The sequence below is a fragment of the Hylobates moloch genome, unplaced genomic scaffold, assembly GCF_009828535.3.
Source record: "Hylobates moloch isolate HMO894 unplaced genomic scaffold, HMol_V3 SCAFFOLD_19, whole genome shotgun sequence".
Lineage (NCBI taxonomy): Eukaryota > Metazoa > Chordata > Mammalia > Primates > Hylobatidae > Hylobates > Hylobates moloch.
In genome coordinates, this window is record NW_026652294.1 from 63715438 (window position 1) to 63741909 (window position 26472).

The 26472-nt window shown below is 40.6% G+C and overlaps 1 protein-coding gene and 1 non-coding gene across 2 annotated transcripts in view; one reads left to right on the forward strand and one right to left on the reverse strand.

Annotated features, from left to right (window-relative positions):
* FREM1 (FRAS1 related extracellular matrix 1) overlaps positions 1 to 26472 on the forward strand; it is a 167164-nt gene that overhangs the window by 37147 nt on the left and 103545 nt on the right. Inside the window, exons 3-10 of the mRNA XM_058431746.1 lie at positions 2670 to 2764; positions 6235 to 6536; positions 7959 to 8155; positions 14365 to 14688; positions 17205 to 17313; positions 20508 to 20639; positions 24306 to 24650; positions 25374 to 25516. Of these exons, the coding sequence (XP_058287729.1) occupies positions 2670 to 2764; positions 6235 to 6536; positions 7959 to 8155; positions 14365 to 14688; positions 17205 to 17313; positions 20508 to 20639; positions 24306 to 24650; positions 25374 to 25516 (1647 nt within the window). The remainder of the gene's footprint in view (positions 1 to 2669; positions 2765 to 6234; positions 6537 to 7958; positions 8156 to 14364; positions 14689 to 17204; positions 17314 to 20507; positions 20640 to 24305; positions 24651 to 25373; positions 25517 to 26472) is intronic.
* On the reverse strand, positions 15442 to 15548 carry LOC116459562 (U6 spliceosomal RNA). The gene has a single exon (XR_004245601.1). It is a non-coding gene; the product is annotated as a U6 spliceosomal RNA (small nuclear RNA).

Sequence of the window (26472 nt, forward strand, 5' to 3'; positions counted from 1 at the left end):
ACTGAGGAAAACAAAAGCCCTACAGATGACCAGATTCTCCTTAGTAGGCAATTTGGAGATAATCTATTGTTAAGTAAGCCAGCCTCTGAGAGCTCTCCTCTCCCTACCCCAAATGGCCTATGAGTCCTTACTGTATATGGCACTCTCTCTGAGAGAAATAAAATTGTCTCCGTTATATATTTTTAGTGATGTTTTGATGGTCCTGATTGCTTGGCCTGCTCCAAGGCATTGAGGAGCAAAAAGGGATCTAAGTGACTAGAACTAGGTAAAAAGCATTTGTTCACAAGAATTAAGGATTGGAATAGGCCTGCAAGTCATCTCCATCTCACACTCTCTGATTTTAAGGTAAAACTCCAGTTACTAGAAAAATAGTACAGAGAAGAAACTACAAGTTGCCTGGCTGATTTAGGAAACTCTTGGTTGCTGAGAAACACCTCTGAATATACTGATTCCCTAGCCTGCTATTGCTCATTAAGAAAAAGTAGAATCAAGTGATGAATACTTAGTGTATGTATTTCCAGAGGCAAATATGATATCTCAAATGGATTTATAGCCTCTAAAGTCGGTATGGGATTTATATCTTCTGATATTTATTCTGTGGTAAAGGAGTTCATTAAAATATGGAGTTTCATCACTTTTTTTGGCCAAATATTAAAACTGTGTGTGAGAGAAATCTGTATCATGGGAAAACTTTGTTTCTCAAACTGCCAGGTGATCGTTCCTATTTGTTATTCTCATAATTTCAACAAAAACAAGATTCCCAAGTAAAGACTGTTTTGTTTTGTTGAATTTGTGCTTGGTTTTTAACGCAGGCTGGTTCAGTCCTTCCCTAGGGGTTCGTTCCTTATGGAGTTATAGAAATTAAGCATGGCTAAGTGCACGTGCACACACACATGCACACACACACAGCCTAAACATTATTCTTTAATAGAGCTTAGTAATAAGCTGAAAGCCAAGCTTATGTGAATCCATTTCTAGCAAGAAGACTGTATTAACAACACCCTGCTGTGTAATGAACAGTTTCATGTGACTTGCACAGAAAATGTTTTGTTTAACATCTGTTCAATTAGTGTTTTCATTTCATTACCGAAGTTTGTCTTAGGATCAACAGGTTCATTTTCCTATTGAATATTTAGAAAGAGATTTCAGTTGATGCACACCAGTGCCTTCTGTTCAGATAACCCTCTTGATGTAGTCAATTAGATGAGGTTGATGGCAATATGTTTTCCTCGTGTTTTAGGACAAGACTCCCTCACACATGGCACTTCTCACACCTAGCCCAAATCAAGAAATTTGCTGGGTGGAAAGCACCCCAGGTTAGCGCTGAACTTGCTTTTTTGAATAGGAAATATAGCAGTAAGAAAGTATCTCTAGTTTGAACCATTTTACTGTCATTAAAGTGAGTAATGAGCTAGGAATGTGTGACAATTTAATTATAAATTGTAATTGAAAAGCAGTTGAAGTGGGAAAAAAACAAAGCTAGACAGTAATTAGAAAAGGATTTAGCTCTCCTTTGTTTTAGTTAGTAAATTTATGAACAATTATGGTTGTCGCCTTTTATAAAAGGAAAACATATTATGAAACATAAAACAGATGTTTCTTTTAACAAAGCAGATTGTCTCTTCATTACCATGACTATTTGTCAATGATATGGGGAAGGTCTTTGCTTTATCTCCTTCCTAGTTGTCAATTAAAAAGAGGAACCAAAGATATCTGTGAGAAAAGAAAATTATTTGTATTAGTGTTAAAGTCTTCTCTGAATGAATTATGTTGTCTGAAAATGTTTGAGGCTGTGAAAAGGTACAGACGAAACACCACAAACGCAATGGTGGATATGCATGCATACCTCAAGGGTGTTAGAACTCTACCAAAGTCAGATTGGGCAGAATGAAGGGCATGATATGGGTGGGAGAGATGATTCTTCCTCTAAAAATCAGGTTCCCAAAATATAACAGTTAACAATCTCCTAATAATTCTGAGTGAGGTGAGACAGTTCATTATAATTTTATTTGAATAGAAGAAATTGCTTTTAGATTTCTGTTTTTCTCATCTGCCATTTCTGCTATTGCCTAACTAATGAAAGCAGTTTTTTGCAAGTATGTAAGACACAACTCTGGGTCATATTAGACTCTGATTAACCACAATAGTGTCCATAGTCAGTGGCGTCATCTTTGAATATGAGAATACTATGCGGAAAAAAAAGGAAATAAAAGGAGAACACAGATATACAGAAAGAATACAGTGTGTCTGTGGGTGGGTTAAAGCATGCCTTTTCATGCAGACACACAGAAAGAACTCTCTAACTCAATTGCTGTGAACCCCTGAAAGGGGTAAATAAAATTTTGAAAAATGAAACCACGTTTTAAATGCACTCTAGGTGGTAAAAAGACACTTACTTAGAGAGGTAATCATCCCTTAACTAATTTTCTTGAACTGCTTTGGTTTTCACAATTTAGATATTCTCAAAACAAGAAACAGTTGTATAAGTAGGATGGTGACTGGGTATGGGGGTAGGGTAGAGGTGGTGGTGGTTAAGACACACACACACACACACACATGCACACATTACTAACAGACCATATTTTCTCCAGGCAGTACGCTCCTGGCAAAATGTTAAATCTTGTACCAATTTTATCATAGATATTTATCCAATTCTTCATGTGAACTAGGTCTTTGACTGCCATTTCCTTCCCAATGAAGTCAAGTATGTTCACAATGGTTGTCCAATTCTTGATGAAGACACAGTGAAGCTCAGACTTTACAGGTAAGTGGCACAGGAACATCACTCATTTGCTGCCAAGTAACCATTCTGTGTACTTTTGAGGGCTTTTCTTGTGGATATGTATTGTCATGAGGGGAGTCAATAGATTCCAGACAAGAAAGTAATCAACAGAAACTGGAGGCCTGAGTGGATAAGGCAAGATTTGTGGCCAACTTTCACTTATTTCCACTTGTGTCGTCTTCCCTAGGATTCTTCTGTGTCAAATTTTTAGCCGTATCCTGTTTCCCTCTAGTGTCCTTATATAGGTATCTCTGGTGTTCCAACCCACCACTTATGGTGGAAAATGGAAATTATAAACTACAAATTCTTAATGAAAATCAGGGGGAAAATATAGTCCAAAAATGAATGAAATTCTTTTTTGTTACCAGCTGCTTAGTTACAGAAAGTGCAATATCTTCCATTTTTAAACATATTAAATATTTAAAATTCCTTTTTTATTTTTTGAGACGGAGTCTTGCTCTGTTGCCCAGGCTGGAGTGCAGTGGTGCAATCTCGGCTCACTGCAGCCTCTGCCTCCCAGGTTCAAGCTATTCTCCTGCCTCAGCCTCCTGAGTAGCTGGGACTATAGGCGCCCACCACCACGCCCGGCTAATGTGTTGTATTTTTAGTAGAGGTGGGGTTTCACCGTGTTAGCCAGGATGGTCTTGATCTCCTGACCTCATGATCTGCCTGTCTCTGCCTCCCAAAGTGCTGGGATTACAGGGATGTGCCACCACGTCCGGCCTAAAATTCTTTAAAAATCAACTATGGAGTTAAACATGGAATGACCGTAGGAGACAGCAGTTCTTCTCCTATGCATATATACAAGAAAAATAAAAACCTATGTTTTACATAAGAACTTGCACATGAAGTTCACTGCAACATTATTCATAACAGCCAAAAAATGGAATAAATCCAACTGATGAATGGATAAACAAAATGTGGTATATTCATGGAATGGAATATCATTCAGCCATAAAAAAAGAACGAAGCACTGATAAAGGCTACAGCATGAATGAACCTTGAAAACATTATGCCAAGTGAAAGAAGCCAGGCACAAAAGGTCACATACTGTTTTGTTCCATTTATATGAAATGTCTGGAACTGGCAAATTCACAAGATGGAAAGTAGGTTAGTGGTTGCCAGAGGCTGGGGAAGGGAAATGCGTCTCTTTTAGGGGTGATGAAAGTCTTCTGGAATTAGGTAGTCATGATGGTTGAACAACCTTGGGACTACACTAAAAAACTCTGAGTTGTATATTTTTAAAAGATGAACTTTGTGGTATATGAATTATATCCCAATGAAAATTAATTTTAAATTTAAGCTCACGATTATGGTATATCTGACTTCATAAAAGTAACTGAGAACTGATGTATGTGGAGTAGGCCTTTATAGGGTTTTTTATTTGTTTTTTATTGCTGTTAAGAATATGTGGTTAAATATGTTGGTGTGAATTTCCTTTAAGCACTAGACTAATGTAAAAGACTTTTGTACAAGACATTGGAACAGTGAACCATTTTACAAACATTTATGACCACCTATTACAGGCCAGGCTGTACACTGAGCATAATAAACAAAAGGATGAGAATACACAGATTATTTTAGTGCTTGTAGTCTAAGGCAAAAGATGAGCAGGTAATTATGATGCAGAACAAGTGCCAAAAAAGAGACACAAACAAAATGCCGTGTTCAGAAAATGAAGCGGCACCCAAGGATTCCTTAGGAAGATACGAAATGAGCATACAGGGCCATTTGATCTTTCTAAGACTTTAGAGTTAAAAAACAAATAACTTCAAAGAGCTTGCACAGAGTGGGTGGGAAGGGTAGTGGGGAGTTGCAGGGAACATGGGGATGGTTAATGAGTACAAACAGTGGTTAGAATGGGTAAGACCTAGTATTTGATAGCACAACAGGGTGACTACAGTCAGTGACAATTCAATGGCACATTTTAAAATAACTATAAGAGTATAATTGGATTGTTTGTAACAGAAAGGTTAAGTGGGCCAGGCACAGTGGCTCATGCCTGTAATCCCAGCACTTTGGGAGGCTAAGGCGGGCAGATCACCTGAGGTCAGGAGTTTGAGACCAGCCTGGTCAACATGGCAAAACCCTGTCTCTACTAAAAATACAAAAATTAGCTGGGAGTGGTGGCAGGCACCTATAGTCCCAGCTATTCGGGAAGCTAAGGCAGGAGAATCTCTTGAACCTGGGAGGCGGAGGTTGCAGTGAGCTGAGATTACACCACTACACTCCAGCCTGGGCAACAGAGTGAGACTCTGTCTCAAAAAAAAAAAAAAAAAAAAAAAAAAAAAAAGGATAAATGCTTAGGGAATGCTTAATAAATGGATACCCCATTTATTAAGATGGGATTATTACACATTGCATGCCTGTATGAAAGTATCTCATGTACCCCATTACATATACATATATATGTATATACCTACTATGTACCCACAAACATTAAACATAAATTTAAAAAAGAAAAAAAGCTGATGAATGCTTGCTGCTCCCACTCCTTCCTTGGGTTTCTAGGCTGCTGGGAGCCTGGAAGAGTCCACATGAAAGGCAGGGTTAGAGGAGCTTCTTCCCCTCTTGGTCTTAAGCACATTTGAAATAAAATATTCAGAGCAGTGGGCAGCAGAAAATCAGGGAGCATGTTTGTTCCCCTCTGACTACTTCTCCTTCTCCAGCCCCTTTGGCAAGCTACGTGAGCCCGTTATGCCTCAGTTTCTTCCTCCGTAAAATGGGATTAACAATGTCTATCCTAGGTTTTTATAAGGGTTGTATTATATACTATCATAGAGAATTTAGCATAATGCCTGGGCCATAATAAGAGCACATCAATTAGAAGCTGCATTATTGATGCCTGCTCATCACTCATTAATCTTCTCCCTTCAAAAAAAAATGACACCCCTCTATTTTAGACTCTTCAAACAACCTGAGATTAGAGTTGCTAAGCTGATGGAGGGAATGGAAGTGGCAATTGCTGAACACCCTTTACATGCCAAGCAGTGAGCTGGGCACCCAAATTTGGCTGCAAATGACCACCTATGTAGTGGTATTTCTGAAGGGCAAAAAGGCCTGAATGCTTCAGAAACCACTCATCTCCACTCCTGAATTAAAACTCAATCCAGAAATTATACAGGCTTGATACTCTTAAATTACACACGTGCTAGAAGTGAGACTCTGAGGTCTCAGCAGTCATTAAATATCCACATGCATGATGAGTTTGAGAGCAGGTGTTGAAAGAAAGATGTTGGGAGGAAGAAGTGGCAGGAAAAGGTGCTGACACCAGGGTAAAGAGATGAAGGGAAGAGAACAGAGAGGCTGGGAATAGAGCAAGAAACAGAATCCAAACTCAATCTGTGGCACAAATTTGGTGAAGGCCAATCTTTAATCTTCCAGCTGAGTACATGGGTATCAGAACTACCTGAGCACCAATTAATACTGCTTTTGCCCTGTGTTCTCCACAGATTTACTGAAACAGATACCTTCATAGAAACCTTTATCCTGTGGGTCTATCTCCTGGAACCAGACTGTAACATCATTCGTATGAGTAACAATGTGCTGGAGGTGCCTGAATTCAATGGCCTGTCCCAAGCGATTGATAAAAATCTGCTCAGATTTGATTATGATAGGATGGCTAGCCTGGAATGTACGGTCAGCCTGGACTCTGCGAGAACTCGGCTGCCAGCCCATGGCCAGATGGTTCTGGGGGAGCCTCGACCAGAAGAACCTCGTGGAGATCAGCCACACAGTTTTTTCCCAGAGTCCCGTATGATGTCTTTTAATGCCTTTCTGGGTATTACTAAAACTGACAAAAATATCCATGCATGCTCACCTTCCACCATGATGAAGAGTTCTAGTTAACCAGTCTACATTTTAGCTGGCTGAACAGTGTCAGTTAGTGGTTAAGAGCACAGACTTTACAATCAGAAAGACCTGGTTTTGAGAACTTCCTCTGTTCTTTATTTTCTGTGTAATTTTAGTTATTAACCTGTCTAAGCCTCTCTAAAATGAGAAAGGAAAATAGCTGCCCTGTAGGGTTGGGTAAGGATAAGAGTAAATGAGGTTAGACATACACACAGTACTTAACACAGTGTCTGGCTCACAGTAGGTACTCGTTCATTGTCAGCTGTTATTAGTAATAGCAACAGTAGTAGTTGGTGCATTTATGGAGTATTATTGGATTATGAGCAAATTTGAAGTAAAGCTAGTGGGTAGCAGTGATAGATGAAATTAGGAAGAGTTTATGGGTAACATTCCTTCTGCTATTCACTCAATCAATCTATTTTGGGCACCTCCTGTTCTCTCTAGAAACTATGAGAAGCCAAGAAATATAAGGGATAATCTTAGCAATAGTAGTAATACTTTGAATTTGGACAGAATGACAGTTAACAGCACATTTGTTCTATTTTGTACGTCAGAGAAATGAGACTCAAAAAAAAAAAAGTAGGTGGCTGGGCGTGGTGGCTCACACCTATAATCCCAGCACTTTGGGAGGCTGAGGCAGGAAGACTACTTGAGGCCAGGGTTTCAAGACCAGTCTGGGCAACCTAGCAAGACCCCATCTGTACAGTTTTTTTTTTTTTTTTTAATTTGAAGGTGGCTTATGAGTATTATATACCAAACAAGAGTGGAAATACAGTTGGTTAGAGATGTGAAGACTGTTGGAGAGACAATTATGGTTTTCAGTGAGAAAGAGCATGTTGGTTCAGGTGGTCAAAGAATGTTTAAGGGAAGGCTTAGTAAAAAGACCAGGTGGACCTAGAAGGATACGCAGGATTTGAGTGTGTGACAGCCACATGGGGAGGGGATTTCAGTGAGTAGACAGCCTAGTAGAGATTGTATGATAGAGACATGGAAGCTGATTCTGTAAAGGAAAGACTGGAGCTAGACTGTGGAAGGCCTGTAGTGAGTCACTGGTCTATTTGTCAGAGATGTTCAAGCCTCAGACAACACATTTTATTATTTTTTTCTCTCAGTTTAACTTTTGATGGGTGAGGGCATGATAAGACAACTGGTGAACCGTTTTTCAGTAAAGGAAACTACAAGCTTTCAGAATAATGACAACCCACTCAGTGAATGATTGGAGGGTACACGAGTGTTCTTGAGGCAGTGAGAGGGAATAAGTATTCATGGGATGGAGTACTGTTATGTGTAAGTGACTCTCTTAATCCAGTGCTGTACATTCTAGAACTGGGAGCAAAACTGAAGTGTCCAGGTGGAAGCTGTACCCCAGGATTAAAGAAAATAGGAAGCCTTAAAGTGAGCTGTGAGGAGTTCCTGCTGATGGGCCTTCGTTATCAGCATCTGGATCCCCCTTCACCCAACATTGATTATATCTCCATCCAACTGGACCTCACAGATACCAGGAGTAAAACTGTGTACAAGGTAGAGTTTGGGGTTATGTGTGGGTGCCCCCAGGATTCACAGTAAGAGAGCCAGTTACATGGGGTTACTCATGCTGGCCCCCATGCCAGGGAGAGTTCCTGTGCTTTGGGGGTGAAACTGCCAGTGACTCAATGGAACTGCAGGCTTGTTGGTTCTGCTAGTAAGTGCTTAAAACAGTAGCTTTTGGCCGGGCGCAGTGGCTCACGCCTGTAATACCAGCACTTTGGGAGGCCGAGACGGGCGGATCACGAGGTCAGGAGATCGAGACTACCCTGGCTAACACGATGAAACCCCATCTCTACTAAAAATACAAAAAAAAATTAGCCGGGCGTGGTTGCGGGCGCCTGTAGTCACAGCTACTTGGGAGGCTGAGGCAGGAGAATGGCATGAACCCGGGAGGTGGAGCTTGCAGTGAGCCGAGATCCCGCTACTGCACTCCAGCCTGGGCGACAGAGTGAGACTCTGTCTCAAAAACAAAAAAAAAAAAAAAAAAAAAAAAAAAGACAGTAGCTTTTGTATAAAATTTCCCCTCTCTGGTTCTCTTCTAGGTCCACCATCGGTACGGCAATTTGGGAAGGATTGGGGCTAGTTACGTGCTAACCTAATTCCTCCTTTACTTTCAATACTCTTCAGCTTGTCATTTGACCTTTTATAACACCTCTTTGATGCTTCCTTTTGTCCCTCTTGAAATCAGGGGGTCCACTCTGCAAGGTCACAGGAAACTAGGGGGGGAGGAGAATCTCAGTCCCATGGTTATGTTTGTCACAGATTTGTCACTCTTCTAGGCTTTGGGATGAAGGGCTGGCTCATCAAGGAGACAGGCTCCCAAAGACCTCCTGCATCTTCCAATCTCTTTTAATTCTCTTGTTTTTCTCCTATTGATCTCTATATGTTGAAATAATGACAGAAAGTGGATTCCATTTATTTGAAATATTTAACATGCAGTGCTGCTGATTCATGAACTCTATAATTTGTTTATTGGGGAAACTGGGGAAACTGTACCTGCTGAAACAGCTGAGATTTTCTTTCTTTTTTTTTTTTTTTGTTTTTGAGACAGAGTCTCGCTCTGTCGCCCAGGCTGGAGTGCAGTAGCACAATCTCGGCTCACTGCAAGCTCTGCCTCCCAAGTTCACGCCACTCTCCTGCCTCAGCCTCCCGACTAGCTGGGACTACAGGCGCCTGCCACCACGCCCGGCCAATTTTTTGTATTTTTAGTAGAGACGGAGTTTCACTGTGTTAGCCAGGATGGTCTCAATCTCCTGACCTCGTGTTCCGCCCACCTGAGCCTCTCAAAGTGAAACAGCTGAGATTTTGTGCTGAGGAAAGATGATCCAAGGTGATGTTTGGAAATACTTCTATCTTTCACAATCTGGCTTCTCACTGGGATTTCTCCTAAGGGGCCCAGTCAAATATTGAACATTATTACCCCAAGGAATTGATATGACAAGGAATCATAAAGAAATGATAAAACAAAATAATAGAATTAAGATCTGGAAAAAAACTGTGAGGCAGACTAGTCAAATTGATCAGGTAAATCACTTGGGTAGCTTTTCAAGGATAAATTTCTGAGTCCAACTAATAGTTAAGAGCATGGACACTGGACCCAGATTGCCTGGGTTCAAACGTCCACTAACTGTGTGACTTTTGGTCTTATTTTCTTCAACTTAAAGTGGGTTAATAGTACTTATTTCTTAGAGTAACTGAGAGGATTAAATGAGAAATACTTATTATGTGTCTGACATAAAACCTGGCACATAGCAGCACTATGCATATTGCTGGTTTTAAAAGTCACCCAGTAAAAAACTCATTAGCCAGGTTTGCAAAACCAGGCTGGGTTTAGCTCAAGCTTCCTATTTTATAGTGGTGGCCCCGAGAAGTGACATACCTTGTTCATACAGACCTAAACACTAGGTCTATAGACAACTAATAGATATTTTCTGTTTGTTTTAACACAAAACTCCTTTCACTTTTAATGATTTCTTATATCCTTTGAAAAAATTGGAGCCATTTTTCTTTTTGATCGAATTTTCTCATTTTTTTCTTACTATATTGATTAGGGCTTTATTTGTTTATATTTTAGAATCCATTTTATTGGGAGTTTATCCCTTTACCTTCTTGCTTTGTTTATCATTAATCTATTCCATAGCTTATTTGGCATGTCATAAAACAGATTCATTTATGAATATAAAAGTAATAGGTTCACTGCAGAGAATATTAAAAAACACAGAAAGCAAGATAAGAAGAATATAAATATAGCTGTATTTTTACCATTTTTACATACACACACATGTGCATGAGTGCATGCCAGAGTTGGTTTTGTTTTATGGAATCACATTTATACTATATATGAAGTTTTGTATTTCGTTCTTTTGTTATTTTTATGGTTGTACAGTCAATTCTCGTCAAGTGACCAAATGACCCTTCACTCGTAATTTCTTCTAGATTTTTAAAGGTCTTCTTCCTTACATTTGCCTTTTTAATCTACCTCAAATAAAATTTTATTATATGATGAAATACAAGGAACAGTTTTTTCCAAATAGCCCAAATTTTCGACACTATTCATTGAACAATTAACTTGTTTCCCATTGATTTTAGATGATCTTCTATTGTATATAAGGGTATAACATATACAATTTCAAGGCTAGCTCTTTTATTTCTTAAATTTACCTACTTATTCTTTGTCAGTCTCATATTATTCTAAACATAATAGGCCTATAATTATCTTACAGGCAAGTTCTTCCTTATCACTTCTCTTCAAAATTTTCATGGCCGTTATCACCTAGACTTAGTTCCAAATAAATATAATTAAATCATTTGTGTTTGTTAAAAAAAAAGCCCCTAAGGATTTTTATCAGTATCCAATTAGAACTATAAGTTATTTGGGGAAAATTAGAATAATGGAACATTTACAATATTAAGCCTTTTCATCCAGAAATGAAGTATCTCACTTCACTGGACAAAGGTTCTTTTATAGGTTTCTGTAAAGTTCATAGTTTCCTTCATGTAAGTTGAGCATACTTATTAAGTCCGGTCCTAGGCACTTTGTTTTTGTGAACCTATGGTGAATAGAATATTTTTCTCTCATTATATCTTCTCAATGGTTATTGATGATAAACAGGAAAGCTATTTTTGGAATAATTTTCTTTTGTCTGGCTTCTTTCCTGAATTCAATTATTTTAAGAAGTTCTCAATTCTTTGGGCTTTTAAAGACCATAATTATATCTTTCACTAATGATGATAATTTTGTTCTTTCTTTTTCTGTAATTATTCTTCTTATTTTTGCTCTATTCTCCACTGGTTTGAGAAGAACAATATTAAATATAATGTTATTAATAAGAATCTTTGTCTTATATTTTTTACTTTTATCAACTGCCCACATTGAATTCATCTTTGAAATTATGTGGTCTCTCTGCTTTTTCCATTAATGATCACTTTTAATCTTTTTATGTAATTTTAAGTGCCTTTCTTGTAAGGTACATATAATTGGACATTTTTATTGAATTTCAGAATATTTTTCTTGAATAAGGAAATATAAACTTTATATTTGTGGTAGTGATACACTTTTTTCTATCATGTTTTATGCTTTCTTGCTAATTAAAAAATTTGTCTTGCAAAATAGATGATGTTTTCTTTGCCTTTATCTTACTTGACAATTCCTTATCACACTTTATGTTTCATTTGGACTTAATTCTAACCTTAAAAATATTCTTAAGCCTATATTTGTAATATATATAGTCAAAAAATGAAGTGCGCTCTCTTGGCTCCTTCCTATGTATGATGATAATTGATCCAATTGATCCTTTCTCCTGGCAATTGCTTTGTTTATATAATTTGCAATTTCAGTTCTAGCATATGATTGTTATACTTTATTACAAGCAGTAAGCTCTTTCATCATTTGTATCCACTTTATTAACATGTTTAAAATAACCTACTTAGACTTGACTCTAGACTCAACTGGTCTTAGCGTTAAGCACCAGTCCTTCTAAACCAGCATCTTCAAATAATACTTCTTCCCAGTGACACATGAAGATTAGATACACTAAACCCTGGGACATCTCAGTATATCATTCACCTGCCTTCGTCAACCATGTAGTGGGAAGGGAAGGGGTTGATTGTCTTCTCCTCTGTTCCTCTCTTGCAATTCTCTTTTCTCTGGGCATTGCAGGTTAGTTTCTTAATTTTCAGGCTGGTGGCAGGGGTGGTTTCAGGGAATGGGAGAGAGGGATCTTATTTGATCAGGCATTGATGACATATGATTTTATGCTCTCTGAGCCTGGTAGATGTCTCAAGCTGCATCTTTGTCTTAGGGACAAATTCATGGTTTCTCTGGAGAGTCCCATTCATTGGTCTATCACTCATAGCTCTCTTGAGAGGATTATTTCTAGCCTGAGTGATCACTTGCAATTTCTCCTGCAGCTCCTAGGATTTGATTCCATCTCCAGCATTTTCTTACTGGATTTTTGTCCTCTCAAGAGTGCACTCTGAAGTTCAGGGTCCAGGAGATCCCAGACCAGCCGTCTGTCCACTAGGCCCATAACTGGAAACATTTATATGTCCCTTGTTGCCACAAACAAGAACAGACTGATTCTGGCACAGCCATCATTTTTTTGCTTCCAGCCACTTAGCTTCCTCAGATATGAGTCCTGCATCAGCTCTCTGTGTGTGTTTCAACTGCAAGAAACACATTTTAAGGGACAGGAGATATGTCATTGCTCTACTCTTCCTGCTCCGTGCCAATGTTTGGTGTTAAAGGTCAGGAAAGTGACTGAACACAACACAGCAAAGCACTCCTCTCTCCTAATCAATCTTTTTCTTACCTTTCTCAATCTTTTTATATTCTTATATGGGCAAGAAAGTTCTGGAGTCTAGAATTAATTCCAGACAACTTGCTTTGTAAATTCTGCATATTTTACTACCTGTCTTAACATTCAGTTGCAAATCTAATCTCTTTTATTGGAGCTTTAGTGTTCTGTTATACACAGATTACAACTCCTAGCCCAATGGCAAGCGTTCAGCAGTATGGGACTAATGTGAATGTGATAACGGAGCCTGGTTCTCTCAGCAATGGGCTAGATCAAATCCTGTGAGAACCAGCATCTACTGCTATGAGGATTCTTTTCTTTTCTTTACAAAGTCTCACTCTCTTGCCCAGGCTGAAGAGCTGTGGCATGATCATAGCTCACCATAACTTCAAACTCCTGGGCTCAAGTGATCTTCCTGCTTCAGCCACTTGAGTAATTGGCTATAGGTGCGCACCACCATGCCTGGCTAATTTTATTATTTTTACTTTTTTTGTAGAGATAGAGTCTTGTTCTGTTGCCCAGGCTGGTCTCAAACTCCTGGCATCAAGCAATCCTCCCGCCTCGGCCTCCCAGTGTGCTGGGATTGCAGGCATGAGCTACCACACCTCACCCTGTGAGGATTCTTTCTGCCCATAGCACTTGTTGAGATCTTAGATCTTGTGGCACAATTTCATGGTTTCTTTGGAGGGTCTCTTGCTCATAGTGCTCTCATTTTGGGAGGATGCATGCCTAGCCTCAGTGGCCACTTGCAATCCCCAATGCCCAACCCTTGCTTGAAGATCCAGGGTCTTAACTAACTAGACAACCAAGCAACTATTCTTCATTTGCATGAGAACCAAATCATAAAGACATATTTCCTTCATCCTTCTCCTGCCCTCTTTATAACTACATGACAGGAGGTGAGGAAGGCGGCTGGAGGAGGTTGTTGGTGGGTGCCAGATTGCTAAGTGCCTACTTTGGCTATTTCATTTGTCCTTACTTAATACTTGGGAGTCTAGTATTAATATTTTCATTTACAGCTGGAAAGAAAATGAGACCGAAGAGTTAAGTAACTTGTCTAAAGTCACAAATTAAAAGTGTTGGAGATAGAATGAAAAACACAGTTCCTTCTGATGCCAAAGTAGGTGTTCCCTTCTTCACCTGGCTGCATGTGAGAGTCACCAGGGAGCTCGAGAAATACTGTTTTTCTGGTCCCCTTTTGGGAACAATTAAACAAGAACCTCTGGAGACGGATCCTAGGTACCAGTATGTGTTTAAAGCTCCCCAGGTGATTCCAATATGCAGCCAGGCTTCAGGTCACTGCTAGATGCTAGGCTGTGGCTGTATTAAATATTATGCTATTAGCCCTGTATGATATCACCTCATTCATATCATTTCCTCCTTTATATTTTCTCTATCCTTCAAAAGTCAGAGAGTGCGTGGCTGCCTGTCTATATCAGAGCTGGAATTCCGAATCAGATTCCAAAGGCTGCATTCATGGCCATGTTTATTCTGGAAGTGGATCAGTTCATCCTGACCTCCTTGACAACATCAGTTCTGGACTGTGAGGAAGATGAGACCCCTAAACCCTTGCTGGTGTTCAACATTACTAAAGCCCCACTCCAGGGCTATGTGACTCACCTGTTGGATCATACCAGACCAATCTCCTCATTCACCTGGAAAGATCTCAGTGACATGCAGATCGCCTATCAGCCACCAAACAGCAGCCATTCTGAGAGGAGACATGATGAGGTAAGAAGGAGAGACAAAGCTTCCAGCCTAGTTAGAAGTCACAGGGTTATTTACGAACCCCCTACCCTAAACCCTCAGGTTCTTTTGTACATTCATTGCCTCAGAAAAGAATCAACCACTGTAAATCAGGATGCAAACTAACTGCCCAGAGGAGCCAGGCAGTTGGGGTCAATGAGCAAACCCCACTGAGGGGCACTGTGGCAAACTGAAGAAAGAGCCAGCCCCTCAGGAAGCAGCTGCCACTCAGCTCATGCCCACCACTGCCCTGCAAGTATACAAGTGTGCCCACTGTTGCTGTAGCACTCATGTGCCAAGAGAAGTTGGAACATGATACTTTTTTTGGTAAAATGCTTAAATTCTTGAATATAGAAAACAATTAAAACTTGTAGTGAAACGAATTGTGCTAGCTACCAAATATTTCTGAGGGCCACATTTGACCCAGGGCTTACCAGTTTCAGAACTGCGGCAGCCGTCGACAGCCTTCCTGAATCACAGAGACCATTGAAGTTAGAGATGACTTTTGTTTACAATTCTTTTGTTTTTAACAAATTTTTTTTGGTGTGTTTCTTTAAGTTCTGGGGTACATGTGCAGGATCTGCAGGTGTGTTACATAGGTAAACATGTCCATGGTGGTTTGCTGTACCTATCAACCCATCACCCAGGTAGTCAGTCCAGCATGCATTAGCTATTTTTTCTAATGTTCTCTCTCCCTCCACCCCCAACCCCGACAGGCCCCAGTGTGTGTTGTTCACCCAAAATATGGAACACTTTACGCATTTGTGTGTCATCCTTGTGCGGGGGCTATGCTAATCTTCTCTGTATCATTCCAATTTTAGTATATGTGCTGCCAAGGTGAGCACACAGTTCTTTTATTAATAAATTCTTTTATTCTTTTTTTTGTGAGAGCTTTTTATGGGAATCCTTAATTTTAATTAATAACACAGACTCAGGATAGGACATTCCATAGTCTTATTTGATAACTAATTTCACAATGAAACACTGTCCATCAGGAAGGTCCTACTTCTATCTAATTTCCTTTTGCTGCAGGTTCCACCTCTTTCCTCTGGTTTTGTAGTTAGTGGGAGGGGAGGACAGCTGGTTAAAGTCTTCCACATAATAATACTTCACGTGCTTAAAGAACTACCAGCAACTTGATTCAAACAGGGTGGAAATTTTAAACGAGCAGACTGATACAGACTTGAGTTCAGGTTTATTAAGGAAAATGAGTGTCGCTGGGGTTATCTCTATTGTAATTTCGGCATTTTCAGCATATAGCCTCAAGGGGAGACAAAGGACTTCACGCTATAAATGCTATGCTTTGCCTTCTGCTTTTACTTCCCCCTCTTCATCACAGTCTGTGGCCCCCCATGGCTTCCCTGTTAGGAAGTAATTTCTCATTGCGCATCCAATCTTAGAGCACCGCTTTTCTGGCTGCTTCCTGTGTGTAGTTTCTGGCATTGTATAATGTACTCTTAAAGCAGAACCTGTTCAAATGTGTGATTTTTTTCGTTAGACAGTAACTCTCAATTTTTTCAGTGGAGATCACGCAGTTTTCAGGTTGTGTGGACTGGAAGCCCTGGGCCAGGGGCCCAACCAAATGCATTACCCCTCCAAAACAGACACCTCCTGCCCATGTAGTTTCCTGTTCAGTCTGTTGCTTTGGCAGCCTTGAATCAGTTTCTTTTGTTATTCAGTGTTTGCTGATATAGTGCTGTTTGATTATTTCTCTTATCCTCTCCCATGGACCACATGTTCTTCAAAAGTAGGGAGTATGCCTTGCATTTCTATGTTATACCTCATTCTTCTCTGTCAACATCTGGTGCAATACATACACAGCACATAATAAAGATCAAAACTTATCACATAGCTCCTACTTACTTATTAGTTATGAATTTCATGAAAGCAAATGAAGTTGAGATATTTAAAAATATGTCTAGTGAAATAGAGGTCTCTAGATCAGGGTTTCTTGATAGTAGCAGTGCGACAATTGCCATTTTGTATCAGATAATTCTTTGTTTGGGAGGTTGTCCTGTGTACAGTAGGATGTTAGTATCCTGGCCTCTACCCACTCGATGACAATAGCATTCTCCCACACACCCACTTCTGAAACCAAAAATGCCTCCAGACATTCCCAAAAGTCCTCTAGGGGGACAACATCACCCCTAGTTGAAAACCACTTCTCTAGATCCTGCACCTTTGATAGAGATTGAAGTGACTGAATGTGGGAAGGAGTTGGTCTCCTAAGCACGTGCAGAGACACTTCTCCAGCATATTACCAATTTTAGATTAATACATTCGTTTATGTAGAAGAAGACTTAAAAATACTGTTAAAGTAAGAAACAAGATCTAGAACCTGAGAAAGTCAAATCAGGTTGTCTAAATGAAATGTGGGAACCACAGAAACCTGAATCCCCTCAGGAACCTGAATCCTCTGTGTGTGGGTATACCCCAAAATTAATGTTACTTTACCCTCTAACGCTTCAGTGTGTGGCTCCTTTGCCTCTGTTTGTTTACAGGTAGAATTGGAGGTATACGACTTCTTCTTTGAAAGGAGTGCACCTATGACAGTCCACATCTCCATCAGAACAGCAGATACAAATGCCCCCCGTGTATCCTGGAATACAGGTAAAGCTCAATATAAGGCATAAAGCAACACAGCCCTGAAGGGAATACAAGAAAGTAGATGGGTCAGGAAAGAAAGGTAGTTTTATTCCTATGTCATACATGCGGCAACTGAAACCCAGACAGATTAAGGGCATCACATACTAGCTTTTGTTGTTGTTTTTTTTATTCCTCCTGGCAGCGTGAGAAATTTAAATCCAGGATTTCTGTGTCCTCAGGCCAAGTTCTTTCCTCTGCTGGGATAAGACAAAGGGACACTTTTCAACTGAATGAAGCAAAAAAGTGACTATTTGTGATACTGAGCTGTAGTGGGACTGAAATCTCCAACTGAAATTGTTCCAAGGGATTGGAGAAACTTTTAGCTTTTATAATCCGTAGTCTATTTTTATGTTGGGCTGCATGGAAACTAAAATACCTAAATAAGAGCTTTAACTGCTTTAAAATATGGCTTTCTATGCCTCTCAATTCTGAGTGGACTTATGTGATGTATATATGTTGATCAGATGTAAATGTGGAATGTAAATGGAGATCTTTTCCTTCTCACTGATCCCATCAATACCATTTGAAACATACTTATAAGCAGTGGTGGTAGATTATATTAAGACAAAAATATCTGTCTGATTTAAATCCTCAAGTGGCAGCTGAAACAAGCTGCCTCGGCCGGGCGCGGTGGCTCACGCTTGTAATCCCAGCACTTTGGGAGGCCGAGGCGGGCGGATCACAAGGTCAGGAGATCGAGACCACGGTGATACCCCGTCTCTACTAAAAATACAAAAAATTAGCTGGGCGTGGTGGCGGGTGCCTGTAGTCCCAGCTACTCGGAGAGGCTGAGGCAGGAGAATGGCGTGAACCCGGGAGGCGGAGCTTGCAGTGAGCCGAGATCGCGCCACTGCACTCCAGCCTGGGCGAAAGAGCAAGACTCCGTCTCAAAAAACAAACAAACAAACAAAAAAAAACAAGCTGCCTCATGTGTGTGTACACATAGGTATGTGTTTGTATGTGTGTGAGTTTCAGTAGAGATAGAGAACATCAGATGAGCAGCCTTGATTTATAATTCTGGCTGTACATCCTACTCCACCTCTGTCAGGGGGATAATGAGTGAAAAGACGGCATCAGTAACCTAAAGTTTAGGAATAATCACATGTTGTGTGGGCTCCTGCCTGAGTGGAGAGACAGAATAGTCTGTACGTGTATGTGTGATCGGTGACACCCAGGTTTGCTCAATGTCATTTTGGCTGCTTTGAACATCAGAATCCTTTTTAAAATAAATATTTGCTTATTATGAACTTGATTTGTGCCATCATTGAAATTTGGAGAATACATTTAAAATTATTTATTATTTCACCGTGAAGATATAACCAATGTTAATATTTTGCTGTATATACTTCTAGGCTTCTCGATTGTTCCTCTGCTGTGCTCCATGATGCCTTGTCCTATGCACTCCTGGCTTCCAAACCCTTATTGCCAGTCACAGAGATTCTTCTTATGCACTTCTGTCCATTTCTCCCTCCCTCCCTTCCTTCCTTCCTTCCTTCCTTCCTTCCTTCCTTCCTTCCTTCCTCTCTCCCTCTCCTTTATATGTGAATTAGCCCAATTTTCCTAGAAAACAGACCCTGAGGCAGATCAGATGTACTAACCCTATACTAAAAGCAAGAGTAAGGGGAGAAGCAAATAAAAAGGTGGCATGGCTGAGCTGGTGTCACAGCTTTACAATAAGATAACGCAGATTGCTCTGTAGTGTTGATGTCTCCAGGGAGAAGATGCAACCGCTGTGTCTGGGAAGTGTTGGAAGTGGAGTGGGGAAAAGGTCAACAATCTATTAATGGTCAGTTATTTCCCATCTCCTGTCTTTAATGGGTAAAAGTTTACTTCACTGGCTGTTAACTCCCCACATGCCCAGATTGTGTTATCTGGCCCCTCTTAGCAGCCATTGCACACACTTCCTGGGTCCCCTGGTGCAGGGCCTGATCAGCCACAAGGTTGGTCCTGCCGCCACTAGAGGGCAGTGGAGGTAGCTGGCTGCATCAGAAGATGAGGCAGTGTGGCCGGGCACGGTGGCTCACGCCTGTAATCCCAGCACTTTGGGAGGCCGAGGCGGGCGGATCACGAGGTCAGGAGATCGAGACCATCCTGGCTAACACAGTGAAACCCCGTCTCTACTAAAAATACAAAAAATTAGCCGGGCGTGTTGGCGGGCGCCTGTAGTCCCAGCTACTCGGGAGGCTGAGGCAGGAGAATGGCGTGAACCCGGGAGGCGGAGCCTGCAGTGAGCCGAGATCGCGCCACTGCACTCCAGCCTGGGCATCAGCGAGACTCTGTCTCAAAAAAAAAAGAAAAGAAAAGAAGATGAGGCAGTGGTGGCAGGAGGGCTTTACAATTTTGGAGGCTGGGAACCCTCATGGGGCGGCTGCAGCTAGACAACAGGCAGCTGGTCGAGGCCGGGATGGCAGGTGAAGCTGGCAGATGTGAGAGAAGCATAAGATAGGTGCAGCAGCACGCTATGTTGCAATTCGACCAGCTTGCTCTGCTCCCTTTCAGGATTCTCTGTAATCTGTTGTAATATTGGAGTTAATAGCACTAAAAATAAAAATAGTACTAAAAATAAAAGCTACATTCCAGTTTCTTGAAAAGCTTTTAAAGATGCAATATTCAGATGGTTTCATGAGTGGAAATTCATTCATCTTTTCTTAAGCAGTGGCAGTGGAGGTATGACGTTGGCATGTCATAGAACTTGCCAATACCCTTTTCTTATCTTTTTTTTTTTTAAATTTAAGTTCTGGGATACATGTGCTGAATGTGTAGGTTTGTTACATAGGTATACATGTGCCATGGTGGTTTGCTGCATCTATCAACCTGTCATCTAGGTTTTAAGCTCCGCATGCATTAGATATTTGTCCTAATGCTCTTTCTCCCCTTGCCCGTCTACCCCCGAACAGGCCCTGGTGTGTGATGTTCCCCTCCCTGTGTCCATGTGTTCTCATTGTTCAGCTCCCACTTATAAGTGAGAACATGTGGTGTTTGGTTTTCTGTTCCTGTGTTAGTTTGCTGAGGATGATGGTTTCCTGTTTCATCCATGTCCCTGCAAAGGGCATGAACTCATTATTTTTTATGGCTGCATAGTATTCCATGGTGCATATGTGCCACATTTTCTTTATCCAGTCTATCATGCCAACACCCTTTTCTCCTTTCTTTCATAGGTCTGAATCTCCTTGAGGGGCAGTCTCGAGCCATCACTTGGGAACAGTTTCAGGTTGTCGACAATGACGACATTGGTGCTGTCTGGCTGGTCACTGTTGGTGGCCTGCAGCATGGATGGCTGACTTTAAGAGGTGAATGATCCAACTTGGTAACCTAGCAAAGAATCCAAAAGTATTTTCTTCAAAAGTAGATGTATTTAACAGATATATGTAGCATCTCTTGGGCCCCATTTCTCAATGAAATTGTCAAATGTAGAAAATCTGGAGATCTTGAAAACATTGACTTTTGTATTGAAATGCTCAGATCAATGTCTAACCATTTATGAATGGTGCCTTGTATGTGGCTCATTGTTTAAACCTCAGTTTTGCTTTCTGGATGCCATGCGTGGCTCCTTCTAAATATACTCCTTAACTAGTTATTTTTTTCCCTGTTGGAGGACAGAATGTTTTTTATTTCTCTGCTTCAAAGAAGTATATTGAAAAATTAGGCCGAGCGCAGTGGCTCATGCCTGTAATCCCAACATTTTAGGAGGCCAAGGTGGGGGGATCACCTGAGGTCAGGAGTTCAAGACCAGCCTGACCAATATGGTAAAACCCCGTCTCTACTAAAAATACAAAAATTAGCCGGGCATGGTGGCGGGCGCTTGTAGTCCCAGCTACTTGGGAGGCTGAGACAGGAGAATTGCTTGAACCTGGGCAGCAGAGGTTGCAGTGAGCCAAGATCATGCCACTGCACTCCAGCCTGGGCGACAAAGCAAGATGCCATCTCAAAAAAAAAAAAAAGAAAGAAAAAGAAAAATTAATGCTTAATTGATACTTTAGTAATAATGATGTTATGTTATTAGTAGTAGTCGTCATGGTTTAAAAGAAATAAATTTATAATTCTATGGGATGATAGTTAACAAGGTAATAATCCTAATAAAAGTAATATTTACACTTTATGATAAAATAAGTCATTCCTTATAATGAGCTCAGAGGATTTAATTCATTTATCTTCTTAGTTTCCCTAACTGTAAAGCAGAAAGATAACTCTCACCATCATTTGTGATCAGGGAATTCTGGAATCAAAAACAAAATAATAAATGTATGATAAATCCTCCTGCTTAATCCCAGGACAGTGGGAGGCCAGTTTAAATCTGGGTATACCAGTCCGGTTGGGTGTTCAGTTGTGTGTAAGAGAAATCCAAGTGTAGTGGCTTGAAAATTAGTTATTTTCTTCATGTGTTTGAGGCTTGAAGACCCAGAAGGAACAATGAAAGAAGTCATGATCTAAGTTTGCTGTATCTAACAAGTTTTCCTAGGAGCACAATACAACAATTTCCACTTGGACTTCTTTATCAAACTATGTCACATACAACTCCTCAGTGCAAGCAAGTTGGGAAGCCTGAGTATTTTTAAATGACCGTATTGCTATGCCAAATACAACTAGGATTCTGGTAGTGAGGAAGAAGCATAAAGTGGCTCTTGGTCAAGAAAGTGTTAAGTCGGGCCGGGCGCGGTGGCTCACGCTTGTAATCCCAGCACTTTGGGAGGCCGAGGCGGGCGGATCACGAGGTCAGAAGATCGAGACCACGGTGAAACCCCGTCTCTACTAAAAATACAAAAAATTAGCCGGGCGTGGAGGCGGGCGCCTGTAGTCCCAGCTACTCAGAGAGGCTGAGGCAGGAGAATGGCGTGAACCCGGGAGGCGGAGAGCTTGCAGTGAGCCGAGATCACGCCACTGCACTCCAGCCTGGGTGAAAGAGCGAGACTCCGTCTCAAAAAAAAAAAAAAAAAGAAAGTGTTAAGTCATTTATTCCTCTAAGGTCTTTTACACAGCCACATGGTGTGAAGAGAATAATGGGGTGCACCTGCCATTAAGAATTGTAAGTCTCTGGCTGGGCACAGTGGCTCACGCCTGTAATCCCAGCACTTCGGGAGGCCGAGACGGGCAGATCACTTGAGGTCAGGAGTTCAAGACCAGCCTGGCCAACCTGGTGAAACCCCATCTCTACTAAAAACACAAAAATAGCCTGGCATGGTGGTATGTGCCTGTAGTCCCAGCAACTCGGGAGGCTGAGGCAAGAGAATTGTTTGAACCCAGGAGGTGGAGGTTGCAGTGAGCCGAGATCGCGCCACTGCACTCCAGCCTGGGCAAAGAGGGAGACTCCGTCTAAAAATAAATAAATAAATAAATAAATTTAAAAAAAGAAGAGTTGTAAGTCTCTTAAGAAAACAAAGCAATGTTTATTAATACTATAGAAATGAAATGGAGAGTGGGAGACCATAATGCATTGATGGTCTGGGTTCAGAGGAGATAGAAAATAGTATGATCATTTATTAAGCTTTACTTTGTGACAGATACTGTGTAAAGCATTCTGTATACTTTATCTTGTTTATCTCATATCAACTGTGTGATACTAGATACCATTATTATTCCCATTTTACAAATGGGTAACCTGAGACTTAGAACAACTGATTTATCTAAGGTCATACACCTAGAAAATGGCAGAACTGGGATTTGAACCCAGTCTGTTAGATATTAGAGCTCTAGCTCTTGGTCTTTGAGCTAGTGATTTTCAAATAGGCTTGATAAAATTGGTTGTTGCCTCACTCCCACCCGCCTCTGAATTTCTGATTCAGCAGATCCAGGGTAAGGCTTAAGAATTTGCGTTTCTAAAACTTTCCAGATGGTACGAGGCTGCTGGTTTGAGACCACTCCTCTAAGAACTGCTGGCATTTAGGATAGTAGCAATTAGCTGAAGAATAACCAACATTTATTGTAGGCTTACTGTTGCTTAAGTTCTCTCATTCTTGCTGTGGATTATGAGGTATTTGCATTGGTAAGGGTTCCCTAGAGAAATTAAACCAACAGAATGTCCTATCTAGCTAGCTAGCTAGCTAGCTAGCTATCTATCTATCTATCTATCTATCTATCTATCTATCTATCTATCTATCATCTATCTGCCTACCTACCTACCTACCTATCTATGAGGTGATTTATTCTGGGAATTGGCTTATGTAATTGTGGAGGCTGAGAGGTTCCACGTTAGGCTGTTGGAGAACCAGGAAAGCCCAGGAAGTCATGGGTATTAGTCTGAAGGCCCGAGAACCAGGGAAGCTGATGGGTAACTCCCAGTCCAAAGCCAAAGGCTTGAGAAGCTGGGCAAGGGGAGTGGAGAGGGGTGAATGGGGTAGGGAAGGTGGAGGGTGGAGGGACAAATGAGGGTGTTAGAGTGTGGCTGGTTTATGTTCCAGAGTTCAAAGGCCCAAGAGCCAGGAGCTCCAGTGTCAGAGGGAGGAAGATAGAAGGAAGTCTCAGCTCCAGAAGAGAGACAGCATTCCCCTTTCCTCTTCCTTTTTGTTCTATTCAGTCTCTCAATGGATTGGATGATGCCTGCCCACAATGATGAGTGTGATCTTTTTTCAGGCTACTGATTTGAATGCTAATCACTTCAAGAAACACTGCTTCACAGAACCACCCAGCAATAATATTTTACCAGTTGTCTGGGCTTTCCTTAGCCCAGTTAAGTTGATGGAAAAAGTTAAAACCATCACAGTAGTATTATCCATGTTTTCTAGATGAGTTTCATAAAGTAAATACCTTGCTCAAATCTGCACAACTGATAAATGTTGGAGCCAGTATTCAAAACTAGATGTGTTGTCCCAGAGCCCACTAACAATCTGTAGTTTTTCCAGGTAAGGGAAATACGGGCTGCACACTTTCCTTAGCAGCCTCTGCTGTACTGATGCTTTCCCCACAGCTGCTGCTTCTGCAGTCCCTCGCTCAGTCTGCTCTGTCTCTGCTCTCTCCCTCAGGGGGGAAAGGATTTCTCTTCACTGTGGCTGACCTCCAGGCTGGAGTTGTTCGCTATCATCATGATGACAGCGACTCCACCAAAGACTTCGTGGTCTTCCGGATATTTGATGGCCATCACAGCATCCGTCACAAATTCCCCATCAACGTCTTGCCCAAAGATGATAGTCCCCCGTTCCTCATAACCAATGTTGTGATTGAACTGGAGGAGGGGCAGACCATCCTGATCCAGGGATCCATGCTGCGAGCTTCAGATGTGGACGCTAGTGATGACTACATCTTCTTCAATATCACAAAACCTCCACAGGCTGGGGAGATCATGAAGAAGCCAGGGCCAGGACTGATAGGTAAGTTCTGGGCAGTTAAGATCATTTGAATGGAATTCACTCTTCCATAGAGAACCTTCTATGTACCCTTCTGGGTTTGCTGAAATTGTGTCCAAGTTTGTGCTAAGGTGAACATCAAGTTTTTGAAGTAAGATAGTATTTTTATCCCTATTTTATAATGAGGAAGCCTGAGATTTAGGAAAGTTAATTTGATCTGTCCAAGGTTGTACATCTACAGATTTCCAGACCTGAGCCTCAAAGTAACCATTACACTATGAAAAATTAAGTCAGCCGAGCAAGGTGATAGAACAAATTAGTCTAAAAGGAGATTTTTGGACTATTCTAGATTACTGATAATTTCATGAATAACATTTGTTTACATTTTGTTAGAATCATTTTGTAACTACTTCTTAAAGTAGGTAGATCCGGAGTTTGACAAAATAGGGATCAAGTAAGTAGTTAGTGTTACTTTGTATATTTGAAATAAGAGTAAGTTTCTTGAAAATATTTTTCTAATGCTAATTTTTCCATATATCAAGACAGATGTAGCAGCTTTAGTTTTCCTGCTTTATTATTTATTTTTCTGCTTTATTATTTATCTTTGATGAAGATGTTTAATGCAGATTCCTTGGGTACATATAATATACTAGACAGATAAGACTTTTGAAGATAAGTCCAATATCATTGTCCCTTGATATTTGATAGGCTTGTACAAAAGTATGTGGTGTTTTATGGACCCAATAGGCTATCCTGTCCCTGGCTTCCTTCAGAGGGATTTGTTTAATGGAATCATTTATTATCGTCACTTTGGTGGAGAAATCTTTGAAGATTCTTTTCAATTTGTCCTGTGGGACAGCCATGAACCTCCAAATCTTTCAGCGCCACAGGTAAGAGACCATTTCTGAACACTTTCCCAAAGTCTTATGCACAGCTATCAATTCTAGGAGATGTGGTTAGAAACCACAGGAAAACAGGCTTCAAGGTTCAAAATTTGAAAAACAATCAATTAAACAAAATTAAGCAGATTTCTTTGCAATAGGACTACTCAAATGTTTCCTTTTTGAAAGAGTTTTATATATATCTATGTACTCAGTGTTTCAAGGTCATTTAACTGTGGATCCCTTTTATGTAGAGCAGCTCACAAAATTTGCTTGTCTCCAGACACGCAAGAAAACATTTATTCTATATGTGGTGATTAAATTATAGGCTCTAGAGTTAGGCTGCCTGAGTTTCCCTCTTGATCTTGACACTGACTGACTGGTCAACCCATGCTCCAGTTTCCTTGTCTGTAAAACAGATAATAATAGAACCTTCCTTTAGAGTTATTGTGAAGGTGAGATAATACATATAAAGTACTGAGAACACTTTGGTACTTGGGAAACACTCAATAAATACATTAGCTATTACTTATTGTTGTCTTTAAAGATCTAAGAGTCTCTTACTACCACTAGAGGATATAATTTAAATGTGTAGAATGTAGAAATAAGTTTAAGCAAACATTGCCATATAGAAATTACAGAAAGTGGAGTCAGGGTAGTGTCTGGACAACTATAATAGAGTAGACTCTTTGAAAGGAGAGGCTGGTTGATAATAGAGATTTTAAAAAAGGACAGCTGAAATTAAGTAATCACCTACTGATATGGTTTGGCTGTGTCCCCACCCAAATCTCATCTTGAATTGTAACTCCCACAATTCCCATGTGTCATGGGAGGAACCCGGTGGGAGGTAATTGAATCTTGGGGGCGGGTTTTTCCTGTGCTGTTCTTGTGATAGTGAATAAGTCTCACAAGATCTGATGGTTTTAAAAATGGGCGGTCCCCTGTACGAGCTTGCACTCGCTCTC